This window comes from Pristiophorus japonicus, chromosome 9 (assembly GCF_044704955.1).
Source record: "Pristiophorus japonicus isolate sPriJap1 chromosome 9, sPriJap1.hap1, whole genome shotgun sequence".
Lineage (NCBI taxonomy): Eukaryota > Metazoa > Chordata > Chondrichthyes > Pristiophoridae > Pristiophorus > Pristiophorus japonicus.
In genome coordinates, this window is record NC_091985.1 from 41,593,129 (window position 1) to 41,617,784 (window position 24,656).

The 24,656-nt window shown below is 45.5% G+C and overlaps 1 protein-coding gene across 1 annotated transcript in view; it reads left to right on the plus strand.

Moving 5' to 3' along the window:
* fmn2b (formin 2b) overlaps positions 1-24,194 on the plus strand; it is a 596,705-nt gene extending 572,511 nt beyond the window's left edge. The window contains exons 19-20 of the mRNA XM_070890955.1: positions 12,643-12,724; positions 23,226-24,194. Of these exons, the coding sequence (XP_070747056.1) occupies positions 12,643-12,724; positions 23,226-23,276 (133 nt within the window). The 3' untranslated portion in view covers positions 23,277-24,194. The remainder of the gene's footprint in view (positions 1-12,642; positions 12,725-23,225) is intronic.
* The last annotated feature ends 462 nt before the right edge of the window (positions 24,195-24,656 follow it).

Below are 24,656 nucleotides of genomic sequence, written 5' to 3' on the forward strand. Positions count from 1 at the left end.
GCTTTTCATTTAATTTGGGGTTTTCCAGGATATTTTCTTTCCTCCACTCCTTAGCTTCCCCCTCCCCCGCTCTGCGACGGTCCCCCTCCCCCGCTCTGCGACGGTCCCCCTCTCTCACTACTGTTTCTTGTCTTTTGAAGGTTTGATTCTTGGTTCCACAATCTTCTCTAACTTCAAATGTAACTTCCAGCCAAGTTTCTCACCTAGATATCTTCAATGCTTTCCTCCCTCAGCTTCTGTATCGAGCAGCATCTCATCCTTGGTGATTTCAATCTCTATCTAAACGCATCATGCCCTCCCTCCTCTGAGTTAACTGCTCTCCTATCTGCCCTTAATCTATCTCGTCATGTAAGCTTGCCTACCCATATTCAAGGCCACTCTCTCGACCTTGCTATCCTACATGACCTCTGCACTCCCATCCTGTCAATCACAGATACAACCATCTGAGTACTTCCTTACATCCTTTTCCACACTCTTCCCCCTTTCTCTTTCCCAACCCCACTTCCTTCTGATTCTGCTCCTGGAAAAATATTTCCCTGTGTCACTTACAATGGCACTTTCAAATTCCCAACTGTCTATACTTTGGTCCTCCATTCGCCATGACATTTTTGCAGCCACAGTCTGCTCACCGAATCCAGTTCACCCATCACCCCTGTGTTCGCTGATCTACGTTGGTTCCCAGTCCAGCTTTGCCTTGATTTTTTAAAATCATGACGCTTGTTTTCAAATCCCCCTCTGATCTCGCTGCTCCCTATATCTCTAACTTCCTCCAGCCCTACATCCTGCCCAAAATATCTGCGTTCCTTCAATTTTGGCCTCTTCCACATCCCCGATTTTCATTGCACCACCATTGACGGTCGTGTCTTCAACTGCCTAGAGCGTAAACACTGGTATTCCCTCCCTAAACCTTGCTGCCTCTCTAACGCTCACTCTCCTCCTTTAACACACTTCTTAAAACCTACCTCTTGACCAAGCCCCAATATGTCCTTGTGCGACTCGGTATCAAATATTGTTGGACGCCTGACGACAGTTCACTGCGTTATAAATGCAAGTTGTGATTGCTGCCACCAAAATGCTTAGTTTTGTTTTTCATACCAAATGCGACTTTGCATTAAAGACTTGAATAATGGTTCTATATTTGGGGAGATTCATGTACCACTCCTTACACTTCTGTTCCAGGGGACATAGTCTTAGGATAAGGGGGAGGCCATTTAGGACTGAGATGAGGAGAAACTTCTTCACTCAGAGAGTTGTTAACCTGTGGAATTCCCTGCCACAGAGAGTAGTTGATGCCAGTTCACTGGATATATTCAAGTGGGAGTTAGATATGGCTCTTATGGTTAAGGGGATCAAGGGGTATGGAGAGAAAGCAGGAAAGGGGTACTGAAGGAATGATCAGCCATGATATTGATTGGTGGTGCAGGCTCGAAGGGCCGATTGGCCTACTCCTGCACCTATTTTTCTATGTTTCTATGTTCAGTATAAGATGGACATGTGGTGGGCAGTCTCTTTCATTTCCATCCTCCAGCCAGTCTGCTGTATCCTATCTTGTCTTTATTTTATCAATATTACTCTGATCAGTGATCTTCTGAACTTTCCTCTGTTCCACGTACACTATTCTACATTTCAACTTTACTCATTGCGCAGTCTCTTACTTTCTTTCATTATTCCCTCAGACCTCAAAATTGGATCCTTGTACGTCTCTTAATATTGTCTCCCTCCTACAATCGCAGCACTTCTAAAATCCAATTTTAGCGTTGCCTGATTGCCAAAGCCTTAAGAATTTTTTTTTTTATAAACTTGCTCCTACTCGTTTATACCCAATTTACTGTTTGGCAAAATTCCCCCTCAGAGTGAGCCAACTAATGAAAAGAGAACACCACTAATCATCTAAATCGGCTGTGAATTGCAGTTAGGTGTCAGTTAAGGAAATGGGGGATAAGAAAAACTGGAAAAGGCAAAGCCAGTTGTTTACTCAGCAAAATTACAGTAGAATTGAGCATACTCGAGTGAGGTAAACCATTTGTAGTGGCAGGTGCTGCATGGATTTGGAGAGAAAGCACACAGCTTTAAAGGATTTAATGAGCATGTGCTCGTCCACAATGGCACCTGGAGCACCAGCCTGGGAGGAGTGGGCTTAAAGCGGGCAATGCTGCAGTCTCTGATGTGGCTGGCACACGCAGTGCCCTTGCAATTCACAGTCTATGAGATATAGAGCCAACAAAGTTGTAATAGTTTGTTAGTGAAACCCTGCAGCCAGCCTAGAATTGGCTGTTAAAATAACGGTACGGCTAATGGCACTTGCCGGATTATTTATGCGCAAATCGCACAGCAAGTTCAGGCGAGGGCTAATGCAAGGTTAAACATGGAAATCCAAAAGTTGCTGTCTGAGATACGCCGCTCCACCGTTAGCTTTGCGAAAACGAAGATTCTGTTGTCTGCCTCACCATTGAAATGCATTGAGTGGCATGAGGTTCCTCTATTTTCACAACAGATAAGAACTAAACTTGCCACAAAGTCAAGTTATTTCAAGTCTAAGTACTCTTTTGACGATGTGATTGCCAATCAGCCTCTCTGGCACTGAAAATCAACTATTACAAGTGTGGAGTGTCATTCTTTCAGGTTTTAATTGTAGTTGGAGATTTTTAAAATAATTTTGTCCTTTTTTTCCCCTCTCTCGATCCAATCTTCTTTCCCTCTCCTTGGGCTGAATTTTGACTTCGAAGAGTGTGCAGGTTTGCAAGCCAGGGAGCAGTTTAAATTGCTGAAATTAACAACGCATCAGGAAGCCGGCTTAAACCTGCTGACTTCCACCTTTAACGTGGCCGCGTTAGTCAGTGCAACAGAGACCTGCCCGGGAGCAGCAGGTGACTTATTTAAAACAGCTTAGAGCTCATTTAGAGGCTAGTGACAACCTTTTTAACCTGATGTTGCAGCTTTTACTGGCTGTTCACGGAATTCCCAGGCTTGCTGAACCTCCCCAGTGAAAGCAAGGCGAGAGCAGAGCGGCCATTGTGGGAGTTCAACAATTGACTTTTTTTTTAAATCGCAAATTCTCACACCTTCCTTGCCTAAGGCAAAGGCTCTTGCTGATACCATTTGTGCTGAGAGTTTTCTTTCAGGAGTTTGCAGGTGATTTCTACAACTCTGGAAGTCACTCTCACTACATTGGAGGATTGTGCCTCTGATCTCCACTTTACCTGGCATCTATCAGATCAGCAGGGGTGCCACTTATACTATTTTACCTTGGAGTTCCAATTTGGACCAAGATGAGCCCCAGCATCAACACCACCACCAGCCTTCCCCTCACCAACCTGCCGCTCCACAGGAAAGAGGGCATAAGCACAGGGGTGCACCTCACAGGAGGTGATTCCCGCAACACAGGGGATACAGGCAGGGAATCAGCTTCCTGGACATGTGAACCAGGAGGCTCAGGTGAGCTCATCAGGTCATGGCAGACATTTGTAGCCTGCTTAAAGAAGACCTGCTGCCCTGGTGCCTTACCAGTGGCTGTCAAAGTGACCACCGCCCTCACAGGCTCCTTCCAGGGATCTGCGGGAGTCATTTTCAGGATCTCGCAGTCGGCCACTCACATATGCAGTCAGCTGCCCAAAGGTGCCATGTTTGACGAGACAAGCACTTGTGTACACTGTTCCACTGATGAATATAAAAACTGACTGCAAAAGCTTCTATAAATATGTGAAGAGAAAAAGATTAGTAAAGACAAACATGGGTCCCTTGCAGTTGGATTCAGGTGAAATTATAATGGGGAACAAAGAAATGGCAGACCAATCGAACCAATATTAGGCTTCTGTCTTCACAAAGAAAGATATAAATAACCTTCCGAAGGTACTCGGGGACAGTGGGTCTAGTGAGACGGAGGAACTGAAGGATATCCTTATTAGGCGGGAAATTGTGTTCGAGAAATTGATGGGATTGAAGGCCGATAAATCCCCGGGGCCTGATAGTCTGCATCCCAGAGTGCTCAAGGAAGTGGCCCTGGAAATAGTGGATGCATTGATGATCATTTTCCAATAGTCTATTGACTCTGGATCAGTTCCCATGGACTGGAGGGTAACTAATGTAACACCACTTTTTAAAAAAGGAGGGAGAGATAAAACGGGTAATTATAGACCAGTTAGCTTGACATCAGTAGTGGGGAAAATGTTGGAATCGATCATGAATGACGAAATAGCAGTGCATTTGGAAAGCAGTGACAGGATCGGAACAAGTCAGCATGGATTTATGAAAGGGAAATCATGCTTGATGAATCTTCTGCAATTTTTTGAGGATGTAACTAGCAGAGTGGACAAGGGAGAACCAGTGGATGTGGTGTATTTGGACTTTCAGAAGGCTTTTGACAAGGTCCCGCACAAGAGATTGTTGTGCAAAATCAACGCACATGGTATTGGGGGTAATATACTGACGTGGATAGGGAACTGGTTGACAGACAGGAAGCAGAGAGTCGGGATAAATGGGTCCTTTTCAGAATGGCAGGCAGTGACTAGTGGAGTGCCGCAGGGCTCAGTGCTGGGACCCCAGCTCTTTACAATATACATTAACAATTTGGATGAAGGAATACAGTGTAATATCTCCAAGTTTTCAGATCACACTAAACTGGGTGGCGGTGTGAGCTGTGAGGAGGATGCTCAGAGGCTGCAGGGTGACTTGGACAGGTTAGGTGAGTGGGCAAATGCATGGCAGATGCAGTATAATGTGGATAAATGTGAGTTTATCCATTTTGGGGGCAAAAACACGAAGGCAGAATATTATCTGAATGGCGGCAGACTAGGAAAAGGGGAGGTGCAACGAGAGCTGGGTATCATGGTTCATCAATCACTGAAGGTGGGCACGCAGGTACAGCAGGCGGTAAAGAAGACAAATGGTATTGTTGGCCTTCATAGCTAGGAGATTTGAATATAGAAGCAGGGAGGTCTTACTGCAGTTGTATAGGGCCTTGGTGAGGCCTCACCTGGAATATTGTGTTCAATTTTGGTCTCCTAGTCTGAGGAAGGACTTTCTTGCTTATTGAGGGAGTGCAGCGAAGGTTCACCAGACTGATTCCAGGGATGGCTGGGCAGTCATATGAGGAGAGACTGGATCAACTGGGCCTTTGTTCACTGGAGGTTAGAAGGATGAGAGGGGATCTCATAGAAACATATAAGATTCTGACGGGACTGGACAGGTTAGATGCGGGAAGAATGTTCCCGATGTTGGGGAATTCCAGAACCAGGGGACATAGTCTTAGGATAAGGGGTAGGCCATTTAGGACTGAGATGAGGAGAAACTTCTTCACTCAGAGAGTTGTTAACCTGTGGAATTCCCTGCCGCAGAGAGTTGTTGATGCCAGTTCACTGGATATATTCAAGAGGGAGTTAGATATGGCTCTTATGGTTAAGGGGTTGAAGGGGTATGGAGAGAAAGCAGGAAAGGGGTACTGAAGGAATGATCAGCCATGATCTTATTAAATGGCGGTACAGGCTCGAAGGGCTGAATGACCTACTCCACCTATTTTTCTATTTTTCTATGTTTCTATGAAGCCAGTCAGACTGAGCGGGCACTCTGCTTTGTGGCTCTGGCTGGCATTGAATTTACTGTTCTAGCTGACACATCCTGGTTCAGACTGTGCTGTTCATTTGGCTAAGGAGGTAGCAATTGTTAGCCCTGCTGAGGGCACTGTGTTGTTTCCATCTCCCACTTCCAGCAACTTGCAAGACAAAATACCATGGAGATTAAATGGGCAAGGGCAAGTCTAACTTATGGCGGACGCCGTTCGTTGACCAGTTACAACAAATTCTGGGCCTTAACCTTTCCACATCATTTAGAGAGATGGTAGGTTAGTGTGACACTAAAACACCGCACAAGCCCCAAAGACAGCACTGTAATAAAATTCACTGATGTCATTCACTTATTATTCACTAAAGTTAATGCACTCAATATATAAATTCTGCTGAGAATGTGTAGAATATTGCAGTCTGTAAATGGTTTTGCCCCTGGTGGTTTCGAATCACCCCTCTTATAATAGTTCTAGACACCTGAATTATCGTCGTGAACAGTAATATACAGTCAGAGACAGATCTTTCAGTCTCAGCCGTCACAATGCTTTTATTCAAGTTAAAAAAACACACCTGCACCCAGTAAAACACACCCTGGTGGTGTAAAACAAACAAACAGAGTACAACACACAAGTTCTGGCCCGTCTAAACAGGCCCCTAACGCGAAGTACCCATGTCTAAAACACCCCTGCTCGGATTCAAAAGTGCACCACTGAATCTGTCCAATAGAATTGTGCGTACGCTTACGATCTGTGCTAAAACTTCCCCAATAAACCCCTAACGCTTGGTTGGGACACATGACACCCTTTCACACTATGCAGTGGTCTTAAAGATGTGTGGGCTGGGATAAATGCTCACCAATTACCCCTCTGGCTTACTCACTGCTTCTCCCGATGAGGCGTATCTTCTGCTTCTGTACCAATCTGTGATATTCAAGTCCAGTCTCAAGGTCAGCTTCCCAGTCGCAATAGCGAGGCTCTCTTTGCTCATAGGTGGTGTTTCTTCTCCCCGTCCCAGACAGAGTGCTCAGTCCTTGTGCGTTGAACAAAGCAAGCAGGTATGGAAGAGGGGAGAGAGAGCGAGAGATGGCTGCAACTGTTGTCTCTTATACTTGAAAAAAGCTTCTTCTCGCCCAAAAGTTCAACTGTTCTTTCCCTGAGGCTGTGCAACTGAAAGAGCAAAACATATCTCCAGCCTGTTCCTTTGTCAACTGGGCTGTACCTCGATGTGTGGCTCCGACGAGTCTGTGTGGCCACCTCGTTTCCTTTCTTTCGATGGCCTGAACACCGGCCACTTTACTGAATGTCTCACTGATGGGTTCCCATTATATGACAAAAGGCGCCCATCAACCATGATGTTCCTGCTTTCAGCCATTGATTCATTCCCGCCCAGCTGATGTGTATTCCTGTGAGACATGTTTGGACCTGTTCCAAGTCAGTGCTGTCTGCTCCTCTGCTGTTTAGTGAAATATAGTAACAATGTCCAAAAAGTTTGTTTTTGCCAAATTCTAACAAGTACCACAACAAAAGATGAGCATTGACGGAAGTGGAGGAAGTGCTAAAGACTGTTTTACTGAAGGCGCTTTGGGTCAGTTTCTTTTGTACATTTGGACATCGAGGTTCCTTAAAGTGGCAGCTAGATGCATCTTTTAATAATGCCTGGTGCTCCAGTCTTTAAAGCGACATTCATCATAGGCGGTCCCTCTATGAGGGTGACTTGCTTCCACATGAGTTCACAGATGTTTCAATGAAGGACCCGATATTCCAGCCCTGAACTCCAATTGAAGGGTGAAAGATGCCTGTGCGTAGATTTTTTTAACTTGTGGTGACCATTGCACATCAACCACTACACGGGCTTGACCGAACTAGGCCTTTATCCAGTGGCAGGGGTTAACCAAGATGACTGGAGACCTGCTTTGCTGCACAGACCAAGTGCGCACACATATCGCCGCAATCAAGGGACATGGGGATAGAGCAGGAAAGTGGAGTTGAGGTTGAAGATCAACCATGATCTTATTGAATGGCGGAGCAGGCTCGAAGGGCCGAATGGCCGACTCCTGCTCTTAGGTCTTATGTTCTTATGCAATGTGAATTCACAAACAAATAATAAACATCGAAACCAAACTGAAAGCCCGGCAAAGTGAGGGATACTGAAGCGACATTAGTAGGCCTCTATGACAAGGACCCAGATGTCTGCATACCCCTTGTCATCATCATAGGCAGTCCCTTGAACGAGGATGACTTGCTTCCACCTGAGTTCACAGATGTTTCAATGAAGGACCCGATATTCCTGTCCTGAACTCCAGTTGAAAGGGTGGAAGATGCCTGTGCATGGATTTTTTTAACATGCGGTGATCGTTGTACATCAACCACCACACGGGCTTGACACGGGCACACACCTCACAGTGTGAGCTGGCCCATGCTGCCCCTGGGACCTCGGCTCTTCTGGGCCCCGTACCCTCTTGCCACTCCTCCACCACGATCATGCGCTGCTCCTCCGGCACGATCTCTCGCCGCTCCTCCGCCTTGTACCGGTGGCTAGTCAGCAGTGCCGTAGAATTGTGCAGCCTTTTCTCCCACTACATTGTGAAGATCATCCTAAAACTAAACAGTGAGAGGCATTTGTGAGCAGTGAACTGTGAGGCACAGTCTAGGTCTCCAATAGCTTGTCTTGAAGGAGCCAGAAACATAAAGATTTTTGCTGGGGGTGAAGGTAATGGCTACTGGCACTGTCATCCGGACTGCTGAATAGTGACTAGACATCGCCCTCTTGGAGATGACACTGCTCCATCAGTGTGTCCCTGCAGCCCCTTGAGGCACTACTCACGGGTCAGTACTTTCTCACTGAGCCTGAGGCAGTGTACCTGACTGACAACATAGTGAAAGCTCAGACACTGTGCCTTTGGTGATGGCCTGCACCTGCTTATCTTCCGCAGCCAAGTTTAGTTCCAGAGGCGCTGGAACTGAATAAATTCGCTATTACTTTATATGCACCGAATCGCACCAAAATTGGGTGCTTCCTGAGGGTTCCCCTCTGCAACATCCCAATTATAGAAAGAAAGACTGATTTTGATTTATATAGTACCTTTCATGACCACCGGAAGTCTCAAAGCACTTTACAGCCAATGAAGTACTTTTGGGAGTGTAGTCACTGTTGTAATATAGGAAACGTGGCAGCCAATTTACGCATATCCAGCTCCCACAAACAGCAATGTGATAATGACCAGATAATCTGTTTTTGTTATGTTGATTGAGAGATAAATATTAGCCAGGGCACCGGAGATAACTCCCCTGCTCTTCTTCAAAATAGTGACATGGGATCTTTTACGTCCACTTGAGGCAGATGGGGGCTCGGTTTAATGTCTCTTCTGAAAGACGGACCTCCGACAACGCAAGCTCCCGCAACTCTGCACTGGAGTGTCCGCCTAGATTTTTTTTTTTGTGCTCAAGTCCCTGGAGTGGGAGTTGAACCCACAACCTTCTGGCTCAGAGGCCGGGGTGCTACCCACCAACCACAGCTGATACTCAGGGCAGAAAGAATACATTGCAGATGCAATGCAGGTTAACTAGTACTTTTCTTTCCCTCCCATCCCCTCAAAACCAGCAATCGTCCAGTTTTGTCGACACAAGTCCTTCTCGTGTTGTTCGAAACATGGGTCTGAGTGGTGAGCAATATCGAAATTATCACAAAGCTGCTCTCCCAATTACCACTGGTAGAATCCGTTATTACCACTCTCATCAGTAAACGCCGTTCTTCTGTAACCCCCCCCCCCCCCCCACCCACCTCCCAAATAAAAGACATCTTTTGTAACTTTGCTTTGAGCAGATTGTTGCTAATTGTAAGTTTAATTATTTTGGAATGATCTCAGCTTTACAAGAGAGGCCATTTTTTATAACTTTCAAACAGACGGACCACCATCTATTTTGTTCTGAGTATCACATTTAATCTATGTGAGCAGAAGATGCCCATCAGGCATCCACGTAGAGTTTTGACTCGGATTGCTCAGACACTGCATTCACAATACATACGCGGCAAAGCATTAAAGAATTATTGACGTGGACACAAACAATTTGCTGACGAAACATGTTGGTGAGTTTTGTATGAACTTGCATAGCCAGTCCGATGCTCTGCTAGCAACTGCCACCTGAAGGTTCATTTAGTTCTTGAAATGGAGTCTGGACATTGTGTCAAATGTTCGATTATGTTAGAAGCACAACAATATTACAACATTTAAAAAAATTACTAACAAAATACTTGTGAAGTGCTTTGGGACATCTTATTACATTAAAGCTGCTATACAAGTGTAAGTTGTATGAACTTTCGTTTGAATCGACTAGCATCTGCTAGATATTATATTTAGTTGAGATTTATATCTGGATCGATATTCGCAATAGCATTGTTTCATCTTTTGTATAATTCCAGCTGTAAGAATCATTTGAAAGTTACTATTGAATGTTTTTCCACCGCCCTTTCAGGTAGTGCATTCCAGATCATCATTCGTTGTGTAAAAAAATCACCATCTCGCATCTGGTTCTTTTGCTGAATATCATAAATCTTTGTTCTGTGGTTACCAACCCTCTTGCCAGTGGAAACAGTTTCTCCTCATTCACACTATCAAAACCATTCATACTTTTGAATGCCTCTATTATATCTATGCTTAACCTTCTCTGCTTCTCCATATAACCAAATACCCTCAACCCTGCATGACTTTTGTGACTACAAATGGGTCTATTACAAATATTCATTTTTGAGATTGAAACTTCAAATGCTATTACAGATTTTCCCAAATGCGTGTTATCCATGTTCACAGCAACAGAATAATTTTAATCTGGCCTTGCCTCTAATGGTCTGAAACCTATGACCTTGTGTATGGGGTGAATAGGTTTGGTGTGCCTCAGGATTAACAACTACCCTTAACCGAGATATTTCATATCAGACGTCACACAGGGTGCTCACAGTACTCTCTGTGCAACTCTAAATGTACTCATTTCAGTCCCCCTTTGTGCCTCACCCATCCCCTCGTCACATCTTTTGGGATGTGTCTCTAATTCCACCAAATGTGGCAATTTACCATTTGGCCAATGACTTTCTAACCCCACCTGCTACCTGAACCTCCTGTTGACTGGTACTTGTCATTGGGCCTGAAATCGCACTCCCACGGGCGCGTACAAAGTGCATACGCTCGTGGGGTCCCCGCAAATTTCTTTTGACAGATTGCACGCATGCGAAGGAAAAGGCCCTCTTTGCCCAACTCCTGCCCATGAACGTCCTTCAAATTCATACACTGGTAATAGCAAGCATATGGCCTGCTTTTACCAGCGTAAGAGCTTTTTAAAAAAAGAGAAAAATTAAATGTTACCACTCATTTTATATATTTAAAAACTCTTCCATTAAGGTAAGTTTATTTTTAGCCCTGTTAAAACATATTTTGTTTAAATTCCCCCCAAAATGTTTTTGTATAAAATATTTAATTAAATTGCATTTTAATTAATTTTAAATATGTAATGTGTTTCTTAAATTTATTTTCAGTACTTGTGTGTTTTTGGGGGTATTCCCATTCATACTTATGGCAGCTCCATACATACTATATTATTATAAGTATGAATGGGGTTCCCCTTACTCTGATAGGTTGGGCTGGCCCACGTGATCCCAGAGATCCGTCGAAACCCGTACGTTCCTGGGATACATGGGCCCTTATGTTGGCCTTCGTGTAGAGCCCCAGGACAGTAAGTCGCCAAACCTCCGGGACCACCTGGCACTTTCGTAGAAATGATTGCGGTTGGAGACATCTGCCCACAGGAAGCCTCCGACCGCAATTTCTGGGTCATTATCTTGGGCTACATCCCTGCCGTGTTAGGAAGCGGATGATAACATTGTACCAATTGACAGCTTCCAATTGTCTTTACCAGGACTGTATGTTGATTCATTTTAATCACTAGTGGAAAGGGGTGAAGTTGAAAGAAATATCAGAGGCCTGATGGTAGCCCAGTTTAATTGCTACAGTTGAATTGCAATCGTGATAGTGACGATATGGTTTAAAATGTGCAATAAAAAATGTTGCTGGGCGATTTCATCCATTTTTACCTCCTGTATAAATGCTAAAAGCAGTTTGGGTTGACACAGAAATTAATTTGCAACTTTCTTTTCTTAAAGCCTGAAATTAGTTTGGTTAAATTTTCAGCTAAATGATCCTGTATTTACATGAAAAATATTTTGCTATTCATAGCCTGAAGGTACAATTTGTAAAATGTGTACCGTTGATAAGCTCTTTAAAACCACACAAACATTCCTTTTGTATTAACTTAAACTCTGAGGAAAGAGTTCATCGCTGGTAAAAATCCATCACAGTTGAAGTTTTTTTTAGTTTAGTCCAAGAACACAGTGAATTGATTTGTTTCTGTAAGTGTTGCCAAATCTTTGACATTTAACATTACAAATGGATAAAATCATTTTTCTACGTGACGTGTATTCATATACTTCAAAGCACTTCACGTGCCAATCAATATCTTTCCACAATGGTATGTACAGTAAATCAGTCAAAGTGATGTTTGTAGTACACATTGTATTGGAAGTTTAGGCAATTTCCTTGATTCTATGAGAGCAAATAAAACCATTTTTCTGAGTAATATCAATACTCTATATTGTGTCCACCAGTATTATTTGTATGAAAATTATAGTGAGCAAGTTAATGAAATTTTAGAGTCTCAAAATTGTATGTCACTCTTCATAAATCGTTCCCTAAACTTTCTTGTTCAGTCATTTTATCCTTCATTTTATCCAGATCTGCCCCACCCTCCTCCTTTTAAGTCCTTATTTGAGCCAAGTTTTAATGGCCCTATCTGGTGTCTAATATACAGCTGATTGTTTCCAAATCGCCAATACTGCCCAGTCACCGTAATTTTTTCCTTTGACAGCTACTTCTGTTTAATGTCTTTCTGCACATTTTATTGCCCAGATTTTACTGCCATGTGTCAGCATTGGCATGATCACTTTGCGGGCTGAACAGTTTGCCCATTTGCTTAGTTCTGCAGTTTAGACACGATCCGCACATCTGCAGAATAACTTTTTTTTCTTGTTTTCGTTTTAGGATCAAAGAGGCGGAAGCACATGTATATAGTCAGAAGAAAGAAAGGTCTTACTCCGTCAAGGAAAAAGTCAAAACTGGAATGGTAAGTTAACGCAATATGTTTAGGAGAGATGAAGAACTCCAGTTCTCCGATGATAATTGGGATTGGCCATTTATTGACTCTCGGTATGATTGTTTTCTCTGATGCATGTACTCAGGGCTTAAAAGGAAGAACTGAATGTTGGGTATTGACTTCTGTTGAAACAACTATTGGGAAACCATTTGGAAGCCATGAGTTCCAAAACAAAATTATGTAAATTTTTCTGTTTTCAAATGTGGAAATTATCACTAATTTTTACATTCACCAACTGAAGCTGCAATGGGATTTTGACGTTGGGAATCGGCAGTTAGTTGATATATTCATTAAATTAGTAAGCAAGGATCACAGCACCTTGCCAACTGCGCTTGACTCTAGCAGGGAGGAAAGGTAACTCGAGTATTCCAAGGAAAATAGACTTCGTTCCTATTCAGTCTGCGCATGCAGCTACTGAGATTGTAGAGGAGAGGGGGGGGCCAATGAAAACATTAGGGCCTAAATCCATTAGCGGGTGCAATTCTGAAAGCGCACAATGACACAACATGCCAGAACGAAGAGGCCTAAGAAGAAAATTCATCCTCTGACCGCATCAGAATAAATCAAGCGAGCGGCAGGCTCCAATCGGGCAACTCCTTTGTCAGGGTTGTAAAAATGTAATTGTGCGCCGAGGCCCAGAGATACGTCTGGAGGAAGGGAAGTGATTGAGAGCGGGCTAGAGGACTTGCACTTGCTTTGAGGAGCACCCTGCTCCTTCTGACTCCACAAAACGTTGGAAGCTTTGGATCCTTTTTGGCATGGCCTCCAGCGGTCCCACTAAGGATACTAGTTAGGCTGCTCAAGACTCTGAAATTCCAGTGGAAGCTTCGACTTGGTAAAAACAAATTTAGGAATCGGGGTCTCAAGTGAGCGCCAGAGCCTTATTTCAATGTTGAAACGAGGCTCCTGTACTGATTTCAGGCAGCCTCCGGGAACATATGTAATCGTCTCCCTCTCTGCACAAAAAGCCTTCGAGTGACGAGGATGTCCCAGCTCAGTTTCTTCAGACGCAGGATTCCAGTTCTGTCGAGATGCATGTATCAAGTCAGACAGAGTGTCAACGAGAAGCAGGGATAATGACCTGGCATATTGCACGACATGAACTATCGACCTAGATTTTCCTGGGGATTTGCACTAATTTAATGATGCATCTACGCTGTAGGGTCCCTTGGACGGCACAAAAGGAAGAGGAAATTATGGAGTAAGTGATTTGCGTCATTAATTATGGCACTCCATATTTTCCTGAGACCTTTACACCACTCCATCGTTGCACTCGCCAGAAACAGTTAGAAGGTAATTATCATGGCTCCAACCCCCATGAAATCAACGGCGATCAGCATTTTCCTGCATTTAAGCCAGTTTTCATACACCGAGACTGGAGGCCTGGGAGCAGCATGGTACTGACTTTATAACACATTCCCTGAATCAGACTGTTAAATGACACACAATAATTTTGAGCTCTTTTATTTAAAAAAAAATGTTTTTCCTTTCAAAGTACGAATGCCAACAACCTATGAGCCAAAGACCTAGCAAAGAAAAATGCTTTAGCAAAATACCTGAAACTCAAGCAGCGTGATTGTGTTTTTCAGATTCAAAATAAGCATCCAGGAAACGCCAGAGGTTCAGTTTCACCAACTGTTGTATCAGTCCTTTGAGTTCAAACTAAAATTAGCTTCAGGGGACCATCATTTCTACACTTGTTTTCTTTTTAAATTGAAATTTCAATAGACCGTGCAGCTCAAATAAAAAGCACGATGTCTCAATGAAAATAAAAACAAATGGATAAAATGAGCAATAGTATGCCTCAACATTCCGACTCCTAGATTGTTTTCTGTAATTGTAAAAAAAAAGTGAAAAGCTTAATGAAAATTACAGTCCAAATTAGCCTTTTTAAAATAAAAGAAATGAACCTGCCGACCAATTCAGTCAAGTTCCAATGTAAACCTATGGATTGTGGTTCTGCTTCAATATAATTCTGCAAAAAGGTTTTTTTTTAAATCATGTCCATATGAAGATGGACTTTATCTGTTCTCTTCCACCAAACTAAATCCCTTTATTGGCCATTGACTACACCATTTCGGATTTGCCATTTGTAGGGGGTAACTTTGACTTTTGGATGATAGGCCACATCGAATCAGCCGCCCATTATGCATCTCTCCCATTTTTTATTTATATTTAGTGGAGATGAAAATCAAGAGCGCTCCCCTCTCTCCACTGTCAGCCTTTCTTCTTTCTCTACTTCATCAATGCTACCATGGACAGTGCTCCTTTGGTCTTGCACTCTTGTTCTTTTTACATTCCACATACTCTGCTTTCCAATCCTCACCAATTTGCAATCAAGACTCACCTCAAAGTCTTCTACTCTCATTTTTCCTGGGATCCTAAAGCTGTGGAATGCCTTGCTTCTCTTTGCCTTTCCTCTTTTTAAAAATAATGAAATAATAGAATGGAGTGGTGGGGGGGGGGGGGGAGGGAAAGAGGGGGAAGCGAGGCAAATTAACAGCTCCCAATAAATAAGCACTAGAGGGCCGAAATTGCATCTTTCTATAAAGACCTCTGGCAGCCTGAAAGCGGCGGCCATAGGTCATTGCAGAGCCTGCGCGGAGGAGCCGCCATTTTAAAAATTGCTCTTCCTCAGGTTCAGAGCAGTGCCACTGTCCGCTTTTGCTGTCGGTACACTTTCTGTGGCGCGGCCGATTTTGAAGGGGAGGTGGCCCTGCCGGTGACGCCATGTTAATTTTTTTTTGTCTGCCGACTGCCAGGTCAGTTGTGGCCGCGGGTTCGGCTGGGCCACCAGCGGGCAGCCTGGCACCCCCTCTTGGGTGTCAGGCTGCTGGCCCGGCCTGGCCGAAGCCCTCCCTGGTGGTCTAGTGTTTGCCACGAAGTGGCTGCAGAGTTCACCGTGGCCCTCCCCTTTAACTGAAGGGGAGAGATGTTGTGACGCATCAGCGCAACGCGGTATGTCCACATCATGCTGATGTCAAAAGCGGCACTGATAACTGGTCAGGGCGGCGGATCCGCTGCAAGGGCTCCTCCATGTTCTGGGGCAGAGAAAAACTTTCAAAAACGGTAGGTGTGTCCTGTTTGGGGCGGGGCCTAGTTTCGGCCTCTAGGTCCTCAGCACTTTTAACCCTATATGAAAGCTACATTTTATTACAGATTTTCCCAGAAGATGATTACATTCTTGAGTTGTGCTGTACTATTTCTTGTGTTCAGCATCAGTGACCACTCACCGTACACTCCTGTGCCTTTACACATTCAGCAGTTTTGAGGGCCTGGTCTTCAAACGCTCTTTTCCTCAGGCGGCCGAAGGCAGCACTGGCACACTGGAGACGGTGTTGGACCTCGTCGTCGATGCCTGCTCTTGTAGATAGGAGGCTCCCGAGATATGGGAAGTGGTCCATGGTGCCCAGGGCCACGCCGTGGATCTTGATGACTGGGGGGCAGTGTTGTGTAGTGAGGACAGGCTGGTGGAGGACCTTTGTCTTACAGATGTTCAGCGTAAGGCCCATGTTTTCGTACGTCTCAGTAAATACGTCGACTATGTCCTGGAGTTCAGCCTCTGTATGTGCACAGGTGCACCAAGCAAACTACCACCAAGCTCATGGTCTACAGGGCTGTAGTAATACCCACCCTCTTGTATGGCTTAGAGACATGGACCATGTACAGCAAACACCAAGTCGCTGGAGAAATATCACCAATGATGTCTCCGCAAGATCCTACAAATCCCCTGGGAGGACAGGCGCACCAACATTAGTGTCCTTGTCCAGGCCAGCATTGAAGCACTGATCACACTCAGTCAGCTCCGCTGGGCAGGCCACATAGTTCGCATGCCAGACACGATACTCCCAAAGCAAGTGCTCGACTCGGAGCTCCTTCACGGCAAAAGAGCCAAAGGTGGGCAGCAGAAACGTTACAAGGACATCCTCAAAGCCTTCCTGATAAAGGGCGACATCCCCACTGACACCTGGAAGTCCCTGGCCCAAGACCACCCTAAGTGGAGGAAGTGCATCCGAGAGGGCGCTGACCACCTCGAGTCTCAACGCCGAGAGCATACAAAAATCAAGCGCAGTCAGCGGAAAGAGCGTGCGGCAAACCAGTCCCACCGACCCCTTCCCTCAACGACTATCTGTCCCACCTGTGGCATAGTCTGTGGCTCTCGTATTGGACTGTTCAGCCCCCAAAGAACTCTTTTCAGGAGTGGCAACAAGTCTTCCTCGATTCCGAGGAACTGCCTATGATGATGATGATGATGTCACATTCAGCACCAAGTCTATAGATTATGGAACAGTTCCTGCAGATTGGAGGATGGCAATTGTAACCCCATTATTTAAAAAAGGATGGAGATTGAAAACGGGGAACTACAGACCAGTTAACCTGACATCAGTAGTCGGGAAAATGCTGGAGTTTATTATAAAGGATGTGATAATTGCACACTTGGATAATATCAACAGGATTAAACAAAGTCAACATGGATTTATGAACGGAAAATCATGTTTGACAAACCTACTGGAGTTTTTTGAGGGCGTAACTGATAGAATAGATAAGGGAGAACCAGTGGATGTAGTGCATTTGGATTTTCAGAAGGCCTTTGATAAAGTCCCACATAAGAGGTTAGTGTGCAAAATTAAAGCACATAGGATTGGGGGTAATGTATTGGCATGGATTGAAAATTGATTAACTGACAAGAAAGAGGGTAGGAATAAATAGGGTTTTTTTTCGGGATGGTGGGCAGTGACTTGCGGGGTCCAACAGGGATCAGTGCTTGGGGCCCCAGCTATTCACTATATATAAATGATTTGGATGAGGGAACCAAATGTAATATTTCCAAGTTTGCTGACGACACAAAACTAGGTGGGATTGTGAGTTGTCAGGAGGATGCAAAGACATTGCAAGGCGATTTGCAAGGTTGAGTGAGTGGGCAAACACATGGCAGATGCAGTATAACGTAAATAAATGTGAAGTTATCCACTTTGGTAGGAAAAACATAAGGACAAAGTATTATTTAAATGGTGATGGCTTGGGAAGTGTCGATGTACAGAGGGACCTGGGTGTCCTTGTACACCAGTCATTGAAAGCAAACATGGCAGTGCACTTGTTAGGAAAGCAAATGGTATGTTGGCCTTCATTGCACGGCTTTGGTGAGACCACACCTGGAGTATTGTGTACAGTTTTGGTGTCCTTACCGAAGAAAAGATATACTTGCCTTAGAGAGAGTGCAGCGAAGGTTCACCAGACTGATTCCTGGGATGGCAGGACTGTCGTGTGAGGAGAGATTGGGTCGACTAGGCCTGTATTCACTAGAGTTTAGAAGAATGAGAGGGGATCTCATTGAAATGTATAAAATTCTGATTGGGTTGGATAGACTGGATGCGGGGAGGATGTTTCTCCTGGCTGGGAAGTCTAGAACAAGGGGTCACAATCTCAGGATACGGGGTAGAAAATTTAGGACCGAGATGAGAATTTTTTTCACTGAGGGTGGTGAACCTGTGGAATTCTCTACCACGGAAGGCAGTGAAGGTGTCACTGAATATATTTAAGAGGGAGATAGATAGATTTCTAGAAACAAAAGGCATCAAGGGGTATGGGGAAAAGGAGGGAATGTGGTGTTAAGATGAAGGATCAGCCATGATGAATGGCAGTGCAGACTCGAAGGGCCGAATGGCCTACTACTCCTATTTTCTATGTTTCAATGGGCCCAAGTTTCGGGCCGCGCCTAGAACGGCGCAGTCCCGACCTGGACGCCCGTTTATCACGCCACAAAGTGCACCTAAAAAAAACCTCCGTATTCTCCACCTTCCTGCAGGTCCTCTGGCCCTCGGCGCAGCGCTGAAAACAGTGCCGGGACCTCTGCACATGCGCGCTACAGTGGGCGCACATGTGCAGTAGCTCCAGGCGCCCAAAACTGTGTGGGAGGGGCCGAAGCACGCAGCCCCAGGCCCTGGCCGAATGGCCTCACTGGGACTGCGTTGATAAGGCTCCTCCCACGGCCAGCTCCTGCTTCCTCCCGATCCGACTTGACTCCCGCTTCCTGCCCCCCGCCTCCGGACCCGACTCCCGCTTCCTCCCCCCCCGACTGGACCCAACCCAACTCGCGCTCTCCCCCCTCGCGCCCCCCCCACCCCCCCCCCGACCCGACCCGACTCCCATCCCCGCCTCCGGACCGGACCTGACACCGACCCCGACCCGACTCCTGCTCCCACCCCGCCCACGGACTGGATCCAACCTGACCTCCCTCCCCCCGACCTGACCTCCCTCTCCCTCCCTCCCCCCGACCCAAACCAAACCGACCTCCCTTCCACCACCCCCCCAACTCGACCCAACGCCACCTACCTGTAAATCTGGTGCTGGGGACGGGCCCTGCCCGAAGTCTCGGGCCCAGCCCGTTCAGCCTCCCTCCCCCTTTTCCTTTCCCTCCCCCTCTCCCCTGCCCCCCCCAATCTCCTTCCCCCCCCCCCCAATCTCCTTCCCCCCCCCCAATCTCCTTCCCCCCCCCCAATCTCCTTCCCCCCCCCCCAATCTCCTTCCCCCCCCCAATCTCCTCTTCCCCCCCCCCAATCTCCTTCCCCCCCCCAATCTCCTTCCCCCCCCCAATCTCCTCCCCCCCAATCTCCTCCCCCCCCAATCTCCTCCCCCCCCCAATCTCCTCCCCCCCCCAATCTCCTCCCCCCCCAATCTCCTTCCCCCCCAATCTCCTTCCCCCCCAATCTCCTTCCCCCCCAATCTCCTTCCCCCCCCAATCTCCTTCCCCCCCCAATCTCCTTCTCCCCCCCAATCTCCTTCCCCCCCCAATCTCCTTCCCCCCCAATCTCCTTCCCCCCCAATCTCCTTCCCCCCCAATCTCCTTCCCCCCCCCAAATCTCCTTCCCCCCCCCAAATCTCCTTCCCCCCCCCAAATCTCCTTCCCCCCCCCAAATCTCCTTCCCCCCCCCAAATCTCCTTCCCCCCCCCCAAATCTCCTTCCCCCCCCCAAATCTCCTTCCCCCCCCAAATCTCCTTCCCCCCCCCAAATCTCCTTCCCCCCCCAAATCTCCTTCCCCCCTCCAAATCTCCTTCCCCCCCCCCAAATCTCCTTCCCCCCCAATCTCCTTTCCCCCCCCCCAATCTCCTTTCCCCCCCCCCAATCTCCTTCCCCCCCCAATCTCCTTCCCCCCCCAATCTCCTTCCCCCCCAATCTCCTTCCCCCCCAATCTCCTTCCCCCCCAATCTCCTTCCCCCCCAATCTCCTTCCCCCCCCCAATCTCCTTCCCCCCCCAATCTCCTTCCCCCCCCCAATCTCCTTCCCCCCCAATCTCCTCCCCCCCCCAATCTCCTCCCCCCCCAATCTCCTCCCCCCCAATCTCCTTCCCCCCCAATCTCCTTCCCCCCCAATCTCCTTCCCCCCCAATCTCCTTCCCCCCCCAATCTCCTTCCCCCCCCAATCTCCTTCCCCCCCAATCTCCTTCCCCCCCAATCTCCTTCCCCCCCAATCTCCTTCCCCCCCAATCTCCTTCCCCCCCCAATCTCCTTCCCCCCCCAAATCTCCTTCCCCCCCCCAAATCTCCTTCCCCCCCCCAAATCTCCTTCCCCCCCCCAAATCTCCTTCCCCCCCCCCAAATCTCCTTCCCCCCCCCCAAATCTCCTTCCCCCCCCCCAAATCTCCTTCCCCCCCCCAAATCTCCTTCCCCCCCTCCAAATCTCCTTTCCCCCCCCCAATCTCCTTTCCCCCCCCAATCTCCTTTCCCCCCCCCAATCTCCTTTCCCCCCCCCAATCTCCTCCCCCACCCTAATCTCCTCCCCCCCATCTCCTCCCCATCTCCATCTTCTCCCCCCCACCAATCTCCTTCCCCCCCCCGCCCATCTCCTCCCCATCTCCTTCTTCTCCCCCCCCGCCCATCTCCTCCTTCTCCCCCCCGCCCATCTCCCTCTTCTCCCCCCCCCCCCCGCCCATCTCCTTCTTCCTTCTTCTCCCCCCCGCCCATCTCCTTCTTCCTTCTTCTCCCCCCCCGCCCATCTCCTTCTTCCTTCTTCTCGCTCCCCCATCCCTCACCCCCGCTCCCCCATCCCTCACCCCCGCTCCCCCATTCCTCACCCCCGCTCCCCCATCCTTCACCCCCGCTCCCCCATCCTTCACCCCCGCTCCCCCATCCCTCACCCTGCTCCCCCCCCCTCTCTCCCTCTACCCCCCTCCTCCCCCTCCCCTCGCTGTCAGAAACACAGACACTGACAGACAGAGAATGAGACACACACACAGACAGAGAGATAGAGACACTGACAGAGACACACTGAGGGGGGCATCCCAGCACGCTGTTGGAGGGCTCCCGGTGCTGCAGTCGGTTAGTTAAAAAATGTTTTATTTATTGATTTTTTTAAAAAATTATTCCTTATTAATTTTTTTGATTGATTTATTGATGTATTTATCATTTATTATTGATGATGGCTCTTTATTTGTAAAACTGAAGTGTTTAATGTTTGTAAACTTCCCTTTAAACCCCCCCCCCCCCACCATTCCCTACACCTGATTTGTAACGTACGCCTGATTTTCTAAAGTGTAGACAAGGTTTTTTCGAGCGTATAAAAATCTTCACTTACTCCATTCTAAGTTAGTTTGGAGTAAGTTTTCACTGACGAAACTTTGAAAACAGGCGGAAGTGGCCGGACACGCCCCCTTTTGAAAAAAAAATTCTGTTCCAAAGTGAAACTGTTCTAACTGACTAGAACTGGAGCAAACTAAATGACGAGAATTCCGATTTCTAAGATACTCCGTTCTGCACCAGTTGCTCCTAAAAAATCAGGAGCAAATCATGTGGAAACTTGGGGCCTATGTTTCTATGTTTCTAGTATTGTAATAAAGTCTAGGGTCATACAAAAACCTTGGTTACTGTTTAGTTTACTGAATGTCACATATTAAATAACCGCCTCGATTTTTTAAAAATTCAATCGAATAAGCATTCTATTACGGGATATTGAAGAGAAATGTCATAAGCAGCATCAATCGACATAATTTATCGTACTTTATGAAATGTATCTATTCTTCCTCAATAACATTAAGTAATGAAGAGATAGGACCCTTCATTAATTCTCTTAATCCCTCTGGCCCTGAGCTAGGATCTATTAACAACATTAAATGAGGTTCTTTGGTTATTTCTTTATGGACTCCTCGCCTTTCTCTTCATGGTCTCTGAGGCGCTGGAAAAAATGGTTATAAAGATCTGCCTTGCATAAGTTCAACTCTTTCATCCATTTTAGGGCAAAAGGAATCCAATATATATCTTTCAAAAGTTAAATAACGCTGACAAACATACATTTTTTTTAACAACACAATATTGCCCTGGAAGAGCAATAGTGTCTGTCTCATGGGTATTAGAGATGAGCACATTTTTAAAACCTGCCTTCAACAGGTTAATATCCTAATATCTCCTTATGTGGCTCGGTGTCAAATTTTGTTTGATAACACTCCTGTGAAGCACCTTGGGATGTTTTACTATGGTAAAGAAGCTATCGAAATACAAATTGTTGCATTTTGTTGCCTAGACGATTTGATTTAATTAACCGCAGCATGTATCATAAACAAAATTAGCATATTAACACCACCTTGACTTTCAACCGACAGTTCTTCTGAGTCTCCTAGTGCTATTCTGTATTCAGGCAAAAGTGCTTCTGCACGTAAACAGTATTTAAAGTGGCTCCCAGTTCCTTGTGCAAATACATTGAACTGTATTAGGGTAGACTTTCCACAAGGCCCTCACTACCTGATTGCCGTCCAGATAATACCACTAAGCTTCATCAGTTAACACCGATGAAAGTTTCCACTAATTAGGTAATTAAAATCGCCCGGCGAGATTAATGGTTCTTACACCAAGATTCTCGGTGGTTCTGGGCAGTTACAGATGAAAGTAGCAAGAACGGGTGGTTCTTTAAAAAAAAATGTTTTAAATTTCATCCAGCGCTGTGGTTGGGCCTAGGGAGGGAGGAAATCTCAAAATATTTTTTCACTTAAACAAAAAATAAAAAGTTATAAAACATTCTCAACACTTTTTTTAATGTAATCACTGTTTTAGAATTTTAAAAATAATTATAAAAAACTTTAACTTACATTTCTTTATAGGGTACTCACCTACCACCAGGCAGCTTTTCATGGGCACTTTTCCTCGACGGTCATTGAGGCCAAACTTGGATCCTGGCGGTTTTCTCGGCGGTGCTTGTGGGTGGTTTGCTACCCAGCAGTCTTTTCAAAATGTGGGCGGATCTCTTTTTTAAAAAAAATAAATAAACAAGTAGAGGAAACTTTCGTTGGGCGGTTTTTCATCAAAAACAACTGTACCGCCGAGAAAACCGACAAAAATGAAGGCGATAGTTTAGCCCTATTAGTCTTGTGAATCTCTCCCAACGAGTATTCATTTACAATTCAGCAAAGCTAAACATGTTTGTGTATTTGAGTTACTGTACAGCAAATTAAAATTTTAATCACTTTTTTATTTTTATTTTACAGAAAGCAAAAGTGACTATGAAAGACAAACGTGTTAATGAATCTTATCCCTAGGAATTAGAGACTACATGCAAACCACCTTTTCTGTTTCTACCTTATACGTTTCTACCCATGTAATGGCATATTATCACACTCCTCTGTGCCCATTACGTAGAAAAGATGTTATCGCTTACTACTTGATTGGTCCATTCAGCCATATGATTGTACTACTCTTTATCTGCTACATAAGGGCATTGCATTCACTGACTGCATGCTCATTAGGAAAGCAACAGGGCACAACATCTTCTGGAAAGCATTTCACAGCAAACTACAGATCTGAAGGGATACTGGATTTTCGGGTCTTTAGGTCAGTAGCTACTCAACTGATGATTTGTCGAGGAAGGCAACACAATCAGTGATTGCAGGTGTTTAATCCTTTCACTGGCACTGCGTATTTTACATTAAAAATATATATATTCCAGGACAGCATAAATTAATTCAGTGATTTGGACAGGTTCTAGATTTTTTGTCCAATGGATAAACACTAACTGCATGAGTAATAGATCCGTTATTTTCTTAAATATCACTTTCTAACCCCTGTGATCTGCTATACTTTGGCAAGGTATATGCATACGGAAAAATTTCATCTCAAAGGGATTACTCACCACAGTTAAAAGTTGCGAGTATTTTTTGATTTGGTTAGGATGAGCTGGTATTGCTGTGAGGGGGTTGCAGTTTGTCTGCAGTGGACATTTCCTAGTATTAAGGTGGAGCTCTGTTTGCTGGGGATGGTTGTGGCAATGAAATGCACTGCTGTTAAGCTTTTACTAGGATTAAGTTATAAAGCTATTATAATAAACACTTATCTGTACACCTCATCGTTATTTTGTGTTTTAAATGTAAATTTGGTGTCTTATTGCTGTTCATAAGACAACAAAATATTAAATTATTTAAATGTAGGTATATAACAGCATGTCGATTTTAGATTCTATTGTGTCAGGATAACTTATATTTGTATAATGCTGTAAGTTGACAATAGTCTGTTAAAATCGCCAAGTGCAATACTGTATTTAGTATTTCTATTTGGAGTTTTTTTTTTTCGAGGTCTGTTAATTTATATGAAATGTACTGTAGGTTTTTTTCTGATAAATAAAACTTGACTAATACTCAGAAGTTTTTTTGTGGTATGTTTAGCTATACATTAATGAGAGGTGTTGCAAGCTTGTACCCAGTTGTAATATTCTTCAATGCAAGAGTAAAACTTGCATGAGTAGATTTTTGTGTGCCTGCAAAACCCACCAATTGAATCACGACCTTTATCTCCTTCCGAGCACCTGCTTTTCGCAAAAGATGACCTAAAATTGGAAATGGAGTGCTCACCAAACCGCACCCACTCCTGCCTCCCAGATGCCCACCACAAGAGGGACTAGCAAGGAGACAAAACTGAATAAATAA